At 43.1% G+C, this 16,218-nt stretch overlaps 1 protein-coding gene across 1 annotated transcript in view; it reads right to left on the reverse strand.

Moving 5' to 3' along the window:
- Positions 1–16,218, reverse strand: part of LOC124137513 — a 493,827-nt gene that overhangs the window by 455,731 nt on the left and 21,878 nt on the right. The window contains exons 9-20 of the mRNA XM_048387755.1: positions 9,175–9,288; positions 7,868–7,978; positions 7,536–7,646; positions 6,284–6,394; positions 5,173–5,283; positions 4,841–4,951; positions 4,509–4,619; positions 3,257–3,367; positions 2,146–2,256; positions 1,814–1,924; positions 1,482–1,592; positions 230–340 (exon numbers count right to left, since the gene is read on the reverse strand). Of these exons, the coding sequence (XP_048243712.1) occupies positions 230–340; positions 1,482–1,592; positions 1,814–1,924; positions 2,146–2,256; positions 3,257–3,367; positions 4,509–4,619; positions 4,841–4,951; positions 5,173–5,283; positions 6,284–6,394; positions 7,536–7,646; positions 7,868–7,978; positions 9,175–9,288 (1,335 nt within the window). The remainder of the gene's footprint in view (positions 1–229; positions 341–1,481; positions 1,593–1,813; positions 1,925–2,145; positions 2,257–3,256; positions 3,368–4,508; positions 4,620–4,840; positions 4,952–5,172; positions 5,284–6,283; positions 6,395–7,535; positions 7,647–7,867; positions 7,979–9,174; positions 9,289–16,218) is intronic.

Below are 16,218 nucleotides of genomic sequence, written 5' to 3' on the forward strand. Positions count from 1 at the left end.
CACATGTACGTGCACACATGGGTTTGTTGCACAGACAAACAGTTACTTAAAAAAATAACCCAAACTGCCCAAATACATATTTATCTGAACAAACGAATTATCGTTACTGAATATTTTTCCTTGTGTCGTAATCGCCCGGAAAGCATGGTGTCCGACCTAATGGGGTTCGGGCTAATGAGGTGATAATACTGAAAATAAAACCTGTGTGAGATAGGGAAGGCCTTCTCACCTGTGCTGCAGTTCCTGCCTGTATACCCAGGTTCACAGTCACAGGTGTAGTTGTTGACGTGGTCGACACATGTACCGTGCACACATGAGTTTGTTGCACACTCGTCGATATCCACAAACAGTTATATTATGAATGAACAGGAACTTATTATGCTTGTTTGATTATGAATGTGTTATGTGTTATGTGCTTTCGCGGTCGTAATGATACCTTTATATATCCCAGCTAATATTATAATAATTGCCACAATCGACGTCCCGGCTGATAACTAAACATAAAATCCAATAGCCTCCAATAGAAATTATTTAGTTCAATAATTTGTATGACATATTTTCATAGTTATACTGAACAATGATTGTCAAATGTTTTTTGAATGATATATTTCGATAAATAAGTACCTTATTCAATACAACCCCTAGTAATTCGTTCAAACACATAACAAGAGCACGTTAATTAAGATTTAGAATAATATAATTTCAATTTCAAAGATTTTGGATGTAAACCATCAATTAGAGCATTTATATCATGAAGGCATGATGTGTTTTATGGATAATATCCTCTTTATTGTTTGTAACGACATTTGAGGGGCAAGATGATACTGAAAGGTCGTTACAGTGAAACCCCGTCATTCCAGATGCATACATCTCCCGACCAACAAAGAATGTTTCCCTTAAACAGATTAAGTCGCTCCAAACATTGATCGCTGGAGAAGCATTGGGTCTGGAGTAATTGGGTACGAACTAATGTTGTCCGAACTAATGGTGTCCGAACTAATGGTGTACGGACTAATGGTGTACGGACTAAACAGGCCCGGACTATCGGGGTTTGAACTAATGGGGTAGGGACTTATTGTTGTCCGCACTAATGGTGTCCGAACTAATGGGGTCCGCACTAATGGGGTGCGGACTATCGGGGCCTAAACTTATGGTGTCCGGACTAATGGTGTCCGAACTAACGGGGCCCGGACTAATGAGGTACGGACTATCGGGATCCGAGCTAATGTTGTCCGAACTCATGGGTTAGTTGCACACTCGTCGATATCTACAAACAGTTACATGAAGTTAACTAACACTGCCCCAATACATAATTATCTGAACAAACGAATAATAGTTAATGAGTACATTTCCTTGTATATGTTCGGTCGCAAATAGTCGTAATCGCCTGGATAACATGGTGTCCGACCTAATGGGGTTCGGGCTAATGAGGTTATAATACTGAAAATAAAACCTGTGTGAGACAGGGAAGGCCTTCTCACCTGTGCTGCAGTTCCTGTCTGTATACCCAGGTTCACAGTCACATGTGTAGTTGTTGACGTGGTCGACACATGTACCGTTCACACATGGGTTTGTTGCACACTCGTCAACATCTACAAACAGTAACATAAAGAATTAACCAAACTGTCCAAATACATAATTATCCGAACAAACGAATTATCGTTACTGAATATTTTTCCTTGTATACTAGTATCTTCGTTCGCAGATAGTCTTAATCGCCCGGAAAGCATGGTGTCCGACCTAACAGGGTCCGGACTAATGAGGTTATAATACTGAAAATAAAACCTGTGTGAGACAGGGAAGGCCTTCTCACCTGTGCTGCAGTTCCTGTCTGTATACCCAGGTTCACAGTCACATGTGTAGTTGTTGACGTGGTCGACACATGTACCGTTCACACATGGGTTTGTTGCACACTCGTCAATATCTACAAACAGTAACATAAAGAATTAACCAAACTGTCCAAATACATAATTATCCGAGCAAACGAATTATCGTTACTGAATATTTTTCCTTGTATACTAGTATCTTCGTTCGCAGATAGTCTTAATCGCCCGGAAAGCATGGTGTCCGACCTAATAGGGTCCGGGCTAATGAGGTTATAATACTGAAAATAAAACCTGTGTGAGACAGGGAAGGCCTTCTCACCTGTGCTGCAGTTCCTGTCTGTATACCCAGGTTCACAGTCACATGTGTAGTTGTTGACGTGGTCGACACATGTACCGTGCACACATGGGTTTGTTGCACACTCGTCGATATCTACAAACAGTTACATTTATTTATGAATTAACAGGAACTAATTATGCTTGTTTGATTATGTATGTGTTATGTGTTATGTGCTTTCACGGTCGTAATGATACCTTTATATATCCCAGCTAATATTATAATTATTGTCACAATTATCGTCGTGGCTGATAACTAAACATTAAATTCAATAGCCTTTTTTCTGTCACATTTATAACCGCCGAAATACAGGACATTTGTACATGGAGATTGGATTTATACATATTATATGGAGGGAGATTGGATTAAAACATATTATATGGAGGGAGATTGGATTTAAACATATTTTATGGAGGGAGATTGGATTTAAACATATTATATGGAGGGAGATTGGATTTAAACACATTATATGGAGGGAGATTGGATTTAAACATATTTATATGTTCAATACATAAACGGGTAAGGGGCACGTTTAAGCATATGCAGATATAGGATGGGGGTGATGTTGGGAATGTATATGTGCTTATGTCGACGTCATGTGTACATTTCTTTCCGTCGACAACAGATAGTTAATATCAGGTGAGATGCATTTTAAAACATGTCAGTCACCCTTGTCCCATGACTATCAATTGTGTGATGGGAATCAGCCAACCCATTGCTCAAGTTCCTGTATCCACAAAACGAACATGCCTTCTTTATACAGCAATGGAATTCATATCGACCCAGATATGACTTCTCACCTCTGCTGCAGTTCCTGTCTGTATACCCAGGTTCACAGTCACAGGTTTAGTTGTTGCCGTGGTCGACACATGTACCGTGCACACATGGGTTTGTTGCACAGACAAACAGTTACTTAAAAAAATAACCCAAACTGCCCAAATACATATTTATCTGAACAAACGAATTATCGTTACTAAGTATTTTTCCTTGTGTCGTAATCGCCCGGAAAGCATGGTGTCCGACCTAATGGGGTTCGGGCTAATGAGGTGATAATACTGAAAATAAAACCTGTGTGAGATAGGGAAGGCCTTCTCACCTGTGCTGCAGTTCCTGCCTGTATACCCAGGTTCACAGTCACAGGTGTAGTTGTTGACGTGGTCGACACATGTACCGTGCACACATGAGTTTGTTGCACACTCGTCGATATCCACAAACAGTTATATTATGAATGAACAGGAACTTATTATGCTTGTTTGATTATGAATGTGTTATGTGTTATGTGCTTTCGCGGTCGTAATGATACCTTTATATATCCCAGCTAATATTATAATAATTGCCACAATCGACGTCCCGGCTGATAACTAAACATAAAATCCAATAGCCTCCAATAGAAATTATTTAGTTCAATAATTTGTATGACATATTTTCATAGTTATACTGAACAATGATTGTCAAATGTTTTTTGAATGATATATTTCGATAAATAAGTACCTTATTCAATACAACCCCTAGTAATTCGTTCAAACACATAACAAGAGCACGTTAATTAAGATTTAGAATAATATAATTTCAATTTCAAAGATTTTGGATGTAAACCATCAATTAGAGCATTTATATCATGAAGGCATGATGTGTTTTATGGATAATATCCTCTTTATTGTTTGTAACGACATTTGAGGGGCAAGATGATACTGAAAGGTCGTTACAGTGAAACCCCGTCATTCCAGATGCATACATCTCCCGACCAACAAAGAATGTTTCCCTTAAACAGATTAAGTCGCTCCAAACATTGATCGCTGGAGAAGCATTGGGTCTGGAGTAATTGGGTACGAACTAATGTTGTCCGAACTAATGGTGTCCGAACTAATGGTGTACGGACTAATGGTGTACGGACTAAACAGGCCCGGACTATCGGGGTTTGAACTAATGGGGTAGGGACTTATTGTTGTCCGCACTAATGGTGTCCGAACTAATGGGGTCCGCACTAATGGGGTGCGGACTATCGGGGCCTAAACTTATGGTGTCCGGACTAATGGTGTCCGAACTAACGGGGCCCGGACTAATGAGGTACGGACTATCGGGATCCGAGCTAATGTTGTCCGAACTCATGGGTTAGTTGCACACTCGTCGATATCTACAAACAGTTACATGAAGTTAACTAACACTGCCCCAATACATAATTATCTGAACAAACGAATAATAGTTAATGAGTACATTTCCTTGTATATGTTCGGTCGCAAATAGTCGTAATCGCCTGGATAACATGGTGTCCGACCTAATGGGGTTCGGGCTAATGAGGTTATAATACTGAAAATAAAACCTGTGTGAGACAGGGAAGGCCTTCTCACCTGTGCTGCAGTTCCTGTCTGTATACCCAGGTTCACAGTCACATGTGTAGTTGTTGACGTGGTCGACACATGTACCGTTCACACATGGGTTTGTTGCACACTCGTCAACATCTACAAACAGTAACATAAAGAATTAACCAAACTGTCCAAATACATAATTATCCGAACAAACGAATTATCGTTACTGAATATTTTTCCTTGTATACTAGTATCTTCGTTCGCAGATAGTCTTAATCGCCCGGAAAGCATGGTGTCCGACCTAACAGGGTCCGGACTAATGAGGTTATAATACTGAAAATAAAACCTGTGTGAGACAGGGAAGGCCTTCTCACCTGTGCTGCAGTTCCTGTCTGTATACCCAGGTTCACAGTCACATGTGTAGTTGTTGACGTGGTCGACACATGTACCGTTCACACATGGGTTTGTTGCACACTCGTCAATATCTACAAACAGTAACATAAAGAATTAACCAAACTGTCCAAATACATAATTATCCGAGCAAACGAATTATCGTTACTGAATATTTTTCCTTGTATACTAGTATCTTCGTTCGCAGATAGTCTTAATCGCCCGGAAAGCATGGTGTCCGACCTAATAGGGTCCGGGCTAATGAGGTTATAATACTGAAAATAAAACCTGTGTGAGACAGGGAAGGCCTTCTCACCTGTGCTGCAGTTCCTGTCTGTATACCCAGGTTCACAGTCACATGTGTAGTTGTTGACGTGGTCGACACATGTACCGTGCACACATGGGTTTGTTGCACACTCGTCGATATCTACAAACAGTTACATTTATTTATGAATTAACAGGAACTAATTATGCTTGTTTGATTATGTATGTGTTATGTGTTATGTGCTTTCACGGTCGTAATGATACCTTTATATATCCCAGCTAATATTATAATTATTGTCACAATTATCGTCGTGGCTGATAACTAAACATTAAATTCAATAGCCTTTTTTCTGTCACATTTATAACCGCCGAAATACAGGACATTTGTACATGGAGATTGGATTTATACATATTATATGGAGGGAGATTGGATTAAAACATATTATATGGAGGGAGATTGGATTTAAACATATTTTATGGAGGGAGATTGGATTTAAACATATTATATGGAGGGAGATTGGATTTAAACACATTATATGGAGGGAGATTGGATTTAAACATATTTATATGTTCAATACATAAACGGGTAAGGGGCACGTTTAAGCATATGCAGATATAGGATGGGGGTGATGTTGGGAATGTATATGTGCTTATGTCGACGTCATGTGTACATTTCTTTCCGTCGACAACAGATAGTTAATATCAGGTGAGATGCATTTTAAAACATGTCAGTCACCCTTGTCCCATGACTATCAATTGTGTGATGGGAATCAGCCAACCCATTGCTCAAGTTCCTGTATCCACAAAACGAACATGCCTTCTTTATACAGCAATGGAATTCATATCGACCCAGATATGACTTCTCACCTCTGCTGCAGTTCCTGTCTGTATACCCAGGTTCACAGTCACAGGTTTAGTTGTTGCCGTGGTCGACACATGTACCGTGCACACATGGGTTTGTTGCACAGACAAACAGTTACTTAAAAAAATAACCCAAACTGCCCAAATACATATTTATCTGAACAAACGAATTATCGTTACTAAGTATTTTTCCTTGTGTCGTAATCGCCCGGAAAGCATGGTGTCCGACCTAATGGGGTTCGGGCTAATGAGGTGATAATACTGAAAATAAAACCTGTGTGAGATAGGGAAGGCCTTCTCACCTGTGCTGCAGTTCCTGCCTGTATACCCAGGTTCACAGTCACAGGTGTAGTTGTTGACGTGGTCGACACATGTACCGTGCACACATGAGTTTGTTGCACACTCGTCGATATCCACAAACAGTTACATTATGAATGAACAGGAACTTATTATGCTTGTTTGATTATGAATGTGTTATGTGTTATGTGCTTTCGCGGTCGTAATGATACCTTTATATATCCAAGCTAATATTATAATAATTGCCACAATCGACGTCCCGGCTGATAACTAAACATAAAATCCAATAGCCTCCAATAGAAATTATTTAGTTCAATAATTTGTATGACATATTTTCATAGTTATACTGAACAATGATTGTCAAATGTATTTTGAATGATATATTTCGATAAATAAGTACCTTATTCAATACAACCCCTAGTAATTCGTTCAAACACATAACAAGAGTACGTTAATTAAGATTTAGAATAATATAATTTCAATTTCAAAGATTTTGGATGTAAACCATCGATTAGAGCATTTATATCATGAAGGCATGATGTGTTTTATGGATAATATCCTCTTTATTGTTTGTAACGACATTTGAGGGGCAAGATGATACTGAAAGGTCGTTACAGTGAAACCCCGTCATTCCTGATGCATACATCTCCCGACCAACAAAGAATGTTTCCCTTAAACAGATTAAGTCGCTCCAAACATTGATCGCTGGAGAAGCATTGGGTCTGGAGTAATTGGGTACGAACTAATGATGTCCGAACTAATGGTGTCCGAACTAATGGTGTACGGACTAATGGTGTACGGACTAAACAGGCCCGGACTATCGGGGTTTGAACTAATGGGGTAGGGACTTATTGTTGTCCGCACTAATGGTGTCCGAACTAATGGGGTCCGCACTAATGGGGTACGGACTATCGGGGCCTAAACTTATGGTGTCCGGACTAATGGTGTCCGAACTAACGGGGCCCGGACTAATGAGGTACGGACTATCGGGATCCGCGCTAATGTTGTCCGAACTCATGGTTTAGTTGCACACTCGTCGATATCTACAAACAGTTACATGTAGTTAACTAACACTGCCCCAATACATAATTATCTGAACAAACGAATAATCGTTAATGAGTACATTTCCTTGTATATGTTCGGTCGCAAATAGTCGTAATCGCCTGGATAACATGGTGTCCGACCTAATGGGGTTCGGGCTAATGAGGTTATAATACTGAAAATAAAACCTGTGTGAGACAGGGAAGGCCTTCTCACCTGTGCTGCAGTTCCTGTCTGTATACCCAGGTTCACAGTCACATGTGTAGTTGTTGACGTGGTCGACACATGTACCGTTCACACATGGGTTTGTTGCACACTCGTCAACATCTACAAACAGTAACATAAAGAATTAACCAAACTGTCCAAATACATAATTATCCGAACAAACGAATTATCGTTACTGAATATTTTTCCTTGTATACTAGTATCTTCGTTCGCAGATAGTCTTAATCGCCCGGAAAGCATGGTGTCCGACCTAACAGGGTCCGGACTAATGAGGTTATAATACTGAAAATAAAACCTGTGTGAGACAGGGAAGGCCTTCTCACCTGTGCTGCAGTTCCTGTCTGTATACCCAGGTTCACAGTCACATGTGTAGTTGTTGACGTGGTCGACACATGTACCGTGCACACATGGGTTTGTTGCACACTCGTCGATATCTACAAACAGTTACATTTATTTATGAATTAACAGGAACTAATTATGCTTGTTTGATTATGTATGTGTTATGTGTTATGTGCTTTCACGGTCGTAATGATACCTTTATATATCCCAGCTAATATTATAATTATTGTCACAATTATCGTCGTGGCTGATAACTAAACATTAAATTCAATAGCCTTTCTTCTGTCACATTTATAACCGCCGAAATATATTATAATAATTGCCAGAATCGACGTCCCGGCTGATAACTAAACATAAAATCCAATAGCCTCCAATAGAAATTATTTAGTTCAATAATTTGTATGACATATTTTCATAGTTATACTGAACAATGATTGTCAAATGTATTTTGAATGATATATTTCGATAAATAAGTACCTTATTCAATACAACCCCTAGTAATTCGTTCAAACACATAACAAGAGCACGTTAATTAAGATTTAGAATAATATAATTTCAATTTCAAAGATTTTGGATGTAAACCATCAATTAGAGCATTTATATCATGAAGGCATGATGTGTTTTATGGATAATATCCTCTTTATTGTTTGTAACGACATTTGAGGGGCAAGATGATACTGAAAGGTCGTTACAGTGAAACCCCGTCATTCCAGATGCATACATCTCCCGACCAACAAAGAATGTTTCCCTTAAACAGATTAAGTCGCTCCAAACATTGATCGCTGGAGAAGCAATTGGGTACGAACTAATGTTGTCCGAACTAATGGTGTCCGAACTAATGGTCCACGGACTAATGGTGTACGGACTAAACAGGCCCGGACTATCGGGGTTTGAACTAATGGGGTAGGGACTTATTGTGTCCGCACTAATGGTGTCCGAACTAATGGGGTACGCACTAATGGGGTACGGACTATCGGGGCCTAAACTTATGGTGTCCGGACTAATGGTGTCCGAACTAACGGGGCCCGGACTAATGAGGTACGGACTATCGGGATCCGAGCTAATGTTGTCCGAACTAATGGTGTCCGCACTATTGGGGTACGGACTATCGGGGCCTAAACTAATGGGGCTCGGACTAATAGTGTCCGACCTAACGGGACCCGGACTAATGAGGTACGGACAATCGGGATCCGAACTAATAGAGTGTTCGAACAATAGGGTACGGACTATCGGGGTCCGAACTAATTGGGCTCGAGCACATGCAGGCTGACAGCAATGCAGCGATACTCACCTATCTCACAGAGGCTGCCACTGTATCCAGCTGTACAGTTACAGCTGTACGACTCCAGCTGATCGACGCAGATGCCGTTTGCACAGCTGTTGTTGGCGCAACTATCTATGACATCTGGAAATACACAACCTCCAGGTCTACGAAAATGATTCTTCAATAATAAAAAGTCACATTCCCCTTTTAAAACTTCAGACATGGCATGTAAAATCAATCTTACGAGATCTGATGAGACAGAACGGATACTGCGTTTACATGAACTGCTGTAAATTTCATATCTCTATATTTACGTGATTCCTGAGGTCTGAACGTTTGTCCTAATAACTGTAATCTCAAAGTACAACTACACTACATTTCGATAGTAACTTTCCCTAGATTTTCAAGAAATGTCTCAACACTAATGCGAAAAAACCCGCGATATTATCATGCTATCTTAGGGGCATTGTCCTCACACTAAAGCCCGGGCGTCCGTCCCGTTGTGGTGTAGTTACCTGTCCAATGTATGAATTAAAGGTGACACTCATGAATGTGAGAGCCTAATAATGTCCTGCTTTAACAACATCAAACACTGGAACATTTGACGTTGAGAGGCCTACAACCAGTTATAGGACCTAGGGACGTGACAAAAACATTTCCATAATCATAAGAAATCTCTGCTCTGTCTAATGTACGATTCCGTCTACATCATAAGCATGTGTTTCTGAATCACTCCCAAACAGTGATGACACCAGGTATTCGAGAAATTGTGAAACATTCCATTCCAAACTCAACTGTGCACATTGTTGTCAGCATACTAAAATTATAAAACTGTGACAAATTCGTTCAATGTTGGTCAAGCCATAAACATACTCTGAGTTGGGTTTTACGCCGCTTTTAACAGTATTCCAGTCACATCGCGGTGTGTCAGCTTGATGTGGGAGGAAAGCCCGAAGTGGTGCAGGTCTCAGACGTTTACCACCTCGGTGAAACCCAAGAGCACGGGTATGGTGCTGACAAACCTAGAATCATAATCGGGGCGAACCAGGATTAGAACCTTAGACGAGTGAGTGAGTATGGTTTTACGCCACTTTTGGCGGTATTCCAGCAATATCACGGCGGGGGACACCAGAAATGGGCTTCACACATTGTACCCATGTCGGGAATCGAACCCGGGTCTTCGGCGTGACGAGCGAATGCTTTAACCACTAGGTTACCCGACCGCCCCTGAACCTTAGACGAACCACGGTCAACGTGAGGATCTTTCCTACCGTGATGTGAGTATACTCTACATCAATTTCGTATTAAGATCCGCTGCAGAATATTGACAATACGCACCCTAACGATATTCCATTGTCTTCATGGAAATTTAAAATGTGTAATACATTTTCATATTTTCATATGAATAATATCATTATCAGTTTCAGTTAAATGAGGAAAGAATTATAGCAAATGAAGAGGAGAACCAGAAGATGAAGAAAATCACATTGCAAATAGACAGTTGAGTTGAAATAAGCGACGTATTGCTTTCTACACCATTGGTGTCTTGAAAAATGCTGAAATGCATGAACATAATTTTCATCATGATTTTGAAAATAAACGTTTGAAAATGTGTACGTATTTCTTCACTTACATAGTAAATCCAAATAGACAACAATTCTCTATTCGCTTTTCCTTTGTTTCTCTCTTTTGCATGTCATTGTTCGCAGCACATGGTATCCCAAAGCGTTTAACTCAAATATAAAAAGGTAGTAGTTGTCATTTTAGGAGCGAAGTTGATGTTTTCAGGAGATGTATTATTTTACTGCGTGTGTAATCAACAGATCCGGGGGCCGAGACACCGACCTTGACACAACTTGTTTACAATATGGCGTCGACTTACGCTTAGATGACGTAGTCACACTTTTGAATGGCTCTTGGTCATTTCATATAAAGAATGCAACAGTTATAAGACAACGTGTAAGCAAGAAATTAGGCACAGTTGGTAATTTCAATGTTTACGTCTAAATCATGACCACATTAATATTTACAATCAAAGCTGTCTTTCCATATCTTGGATTTAAATATGTTTAAATTTGTGAATCATCATCAAAAAGAGAATGGTAATCTGCACAGTCGTTTCGTCTCAAGCCCCAAGTGAATTCGCAATGACAAGGAGTCGGTAAAAACAGTCGGCAATACTTGACAAAACACACTTTTTTGCAGACTAAATATAAATTGTCTTGCACGAAAAACTACACATTTGACATGGGCGGCCTGATACTGAAACATTCACGTGTATTTGACATGGATGCATAATCCGAATTTGCCGTTTGTTGTTGAAGTTCATGACAGGAAAAGCCCGAGAAACGGTAACCACTTTACTAATTCACCATATTTCTCAATCCGTAGCACAGAATAATATATGAATGTTGGGGTTTCAGTGTAGCAGGCTCGATATCTGTAGATTTTATTCGAAACCAAACAGATGCACACATCCACACACCAACGTCACGACACATTCACACCCACGTCACGACACATCCACACACCCACGTCACGGCACACTTCCACACTCATGTCATCACACATCCACACACCCATGTCACGACACACTCACACGCTCACATCACGACACATTCACACACCCACGTCATGACACATCCACACACCCACGTCACGGCACACTCACACACTCACGTCATCACACAAACACACTCCCACGTCATGATACATCATCACACCCACGTCACGGCACATCCACACACCCAAGTCACGGCACACTCACACACCCACGTCACGACACATCCACACACCCACGTCACGGCACACTCACACACTCACGTCATCACACAAACACACTCCCACGTCATGATACATCAACACACCCACGTCACGACACATCCACACACCCACGTCACGGCACACTCACACACTCAGGTCATCACACAAACATACTCCCTCGTCATGATACATCAACACACCCATGTCACTACACATCCACGCACTAACGTCACGACACATTCACACACCCACGTCACGACAGACCCAAACACAAATGTCACGACACGCCCACACACCCATGTCCCAACACATCCACGTCACGGCACGCCCACACAGCAATGTCACGACACACCCACACACACATGTAACGACAGACCCAAACACCCACGTCACGACACGCCCACACACCCATGTCACGACACACCCTCACATCCACGTCACGACACAGCCACACACCCATGTCACGACACATCCACCGCCCATGTCAAGACACACCCACACGGATTTTTCAGAAAAACTATTGAGTCTCGACACGCCCACACCACCATGTCACGACAGACCCTAACACCCACGTCACGACACGCCCACACACCCATGTCACGACACATCCACGTTAGGACACGCCCTCACACCCATGTCACGACACATCCACACACCCAGCATCACGACACATCCACACACACACATGTTACGACAGACCCAAACATCCACGTCACGACACGCCCACACATCCATGTCACGGCACATCCACACACCCACGTCACGACACACCCACACGCACACATGTTACGACAGACCCAAACTTCCACGTCACGACACGCCCGACACCCATGTCACGACACATCCACGTCACGACACGCCCACACACCCATGTCACGACACATCCACACACCCACGTCACGACACACCCACACACACACATGTTACGACAGACCCAAACATCCATGTCACGACACGCCCACACACCTATGTCACGCCCATCCACACACCAACGTCACGACACAGCCACACACCCACGTCACGACACACCCACACACACACATGTCACGACACACCCTAACACCCACGTCACGATACGCCCTAACACCCATGTCACGACACATCCACGTCACGACACGCCCTCACACCCATGTCACGACACATCCACACACCCACGTCACGACACACCCACACGCACACATGTTACGACAGACCCAAACTTCCACGTCACGACACGCCCAACACCCATGTCACGACACATCCACGTCACGACACGCCCACACACCCATGTCACGACACATCCACACACCCACGTCACGACACACCCACACACACACATGTTACGACAGACCCAAACATCCATGTCACGACACGCCCACACACCTATGTCACGCCCATCCACACACCAACGTCACGACACAGCCACACACCCACGTCACGACACACCCACACACACACATGTCACGACACACCCTAACACCCACGTCACGATACGCCCTAACACCCATGTCACGACACATCCACGTCACGACACGCCCTCACACCCATGTCACGACACATCCACACACCCACGTCACGACACTATGAAAAAATATAGCGAACTATGGCGAAAAAACTATGGCGTCTCGACACGCCCACACCACCATGTCACGACGGACCCTAACACCCACGTCACGACACGCCCTAACACCCATGTCACGACAAATCCACGTCACGACACGCCCTCACACCCATGTCACGACACATCCACACACCCATGTCACGACACGCCCACACACACACATGTTACGACAGACCCAAACATCCACGTCACGACACGCCCACACACCCATGTCACGACACATCCACACTACCACGTCACGACACACCCACACACACACATGTTACGACAGACCCAAACTTCCACGTCTCGACACGCCCAACACCCATATCACGACACATCCACGTCACGACACGCCCACACACCCATGTCACGACAAATTCACACACCCACGTCACGACACACCCACACACACACACGTTACGACACACCCAAACATCCACGTCACGACACGCCCACACACCCATTTCACGACACATCCACGTCACGACACGCCCATACATCCATGTCATGACAGATCCACACAACCACGTCACACCCACACACACACATGTTACGACAGACCCAAACATCCATGTCACGACACGCCCACACACCAATGTCACGTCCATCCACACACCAACGTCACGACACATCCACACACCGACGTCACGACACACCACATACACACATGTTACGACACACCCAAACATCCATGTCACGACACGCCCACACACCCATGTCACGCCCATCCACACACCAACGTCACGACACATCCACACACCCATGTCACGACACACCCACACACACACCCACGTCACGACACACCCACACACACACCCACGTCACGACACACCCACACACACACATGTTACGACACACCCAAACATCTACGTCACGACACGCCCACACGCCCATATCACGACACATCCACGTCACGACACGCCCATACACCCATGTCACGACAAATCCACACACCCACGTCACGACACACCTACACACACACATGTTACGACACACCCAAACATCCACGTAACGACACGCCCACACACCCATGTCACGACACATCCACGTCACGACACGCCCACACACCCATGTCACGACACATCCAAGTCACAACACGCCCACACATCCATGTCACGACACATCCACACACCCACGTCACGACACACCCACACACACATGTTACGACACACCCAAACATCCAAGTCACGACACGCCCACACGCCCATTTCACGACACATCCACGTCACGACACGCCCACACATCCATGTCATGACACATCCACACACCCACGTCACGACACACCCACACACACACATGTTACGACAGACCCAAACATCCATGTCACGACACGCCCACACACCCATGTCACGACACATCCACGTCACGACACGCCCACACACCCATGTCACGACACATCAACACACCCACGTCCGAAGTTGTTAATGAACCTGTGGCGGTTACATGTGTTAGTCATCATTGATCAACTGGCCGATCATTGAAAGGTGATTAAAGATGCGTCAAACAGACACAAAGGTAAATTCATAGGTAAATTAAGACGGCCACTGTCAGCCTAGACACGGATCGAGTCGATACTACGATAGTTTGGATGTGCATTTCTTCGTTTGCTCATTAGGATGGGCCGTAGCGTGAACAATCATGCAGTCATGCACTCTGACTTTTCTCAATGCATACTGAAACGCTGAGACCAAGATTGTAGGTTCCAAAAGATCAGAAAGACCGCTTATGTATGTTTTCGTGCTAGGGAATTCCCAGGGCTTTCCGCGGGAATGTGGAAGTAGTCTGTCAGTGTTTACGTCATTTCAAGAACACAGTCTCTTGAAAAACGTATGAACGTCAAATTGTGTCGTTCATACACTTATGAAGGTCAATTTCGCGGTCATGTGACCGTCCTCTTGTCCAATGGAAAAGCCGTATATCGTGTAAACTTCAAATTAAAAAAAATATTATATAATAATATATAATATATATTTTATAACCTCGAATCAACCTCTGTGAGTATGGTTCATAGACTACGTATAACTTCATGGATTGACAACGCCGCTTATTCAGCGCAATTCATATACACCATCTTGAATTACGAACAATTTATGAATAGTAACTCAATCAACTTTAAGTGATGAAAATTTTAATTATTAAAACCGTGGTAAGAAGAATTCTTTTGTTCTGAATATTGAATTTATTACAAGGCAGTCTATACCTTTTTTATAGTCTCCCTGGTATAACCGAACATTTCACTTAGTTTACACATCCGAGGTAGGCATTGGTAAATCCTTACTCATTTGGATTTGTTTTGACTCTTCAGCGATTCGCTGTGCAGAGTTGTGTCCCTTGGGCACGCCAGAAACCTATGATTGTTGGTTCGAATCCCTGTTCGCCCCGATTATGTTTCTAGGTTTGTCAGCACCATACCCGTGCTCGTGGGTTTCACCGAAGTGGTAAGACCTGCATCACTTCGGGCTTTCTTCCCATATTAAGCTGACACGCCGTGATATAACTGGAATACTGTTAAACGCAGCGTTAAACCCAACTCACTCACTCACCTTCTTGTGCCACATACACACCCTCTACATCCGGTTTCGGCAACAACATCTCGATCTGTGTCCTTATAAGGAAACTTATTGTTTTATGATAACAGACTATATTGTATTTGATCTTTATCACACGTTTCTTGGCACCGTAAGTGAAGGGGTTTGTTCACCTTCTTTCAATGTGGTAGGACACTG

The sequence above is a fragment of the Haliotis rufescens genome, unplaced genomic scaffold, assembly GCF_023055435.1.
Source record: "Haliotis rufescens isolate VD_foot unplaced genomic scaffold, xgHalRufe1.0.p SCAF_7, whole genome shotgun sequence".
NCBI lineage: Eukaryota > Metazoa > Mollusca > Gastropoda > Lepetellida > Haliotidae > Haliotis > Haliotis rufescens.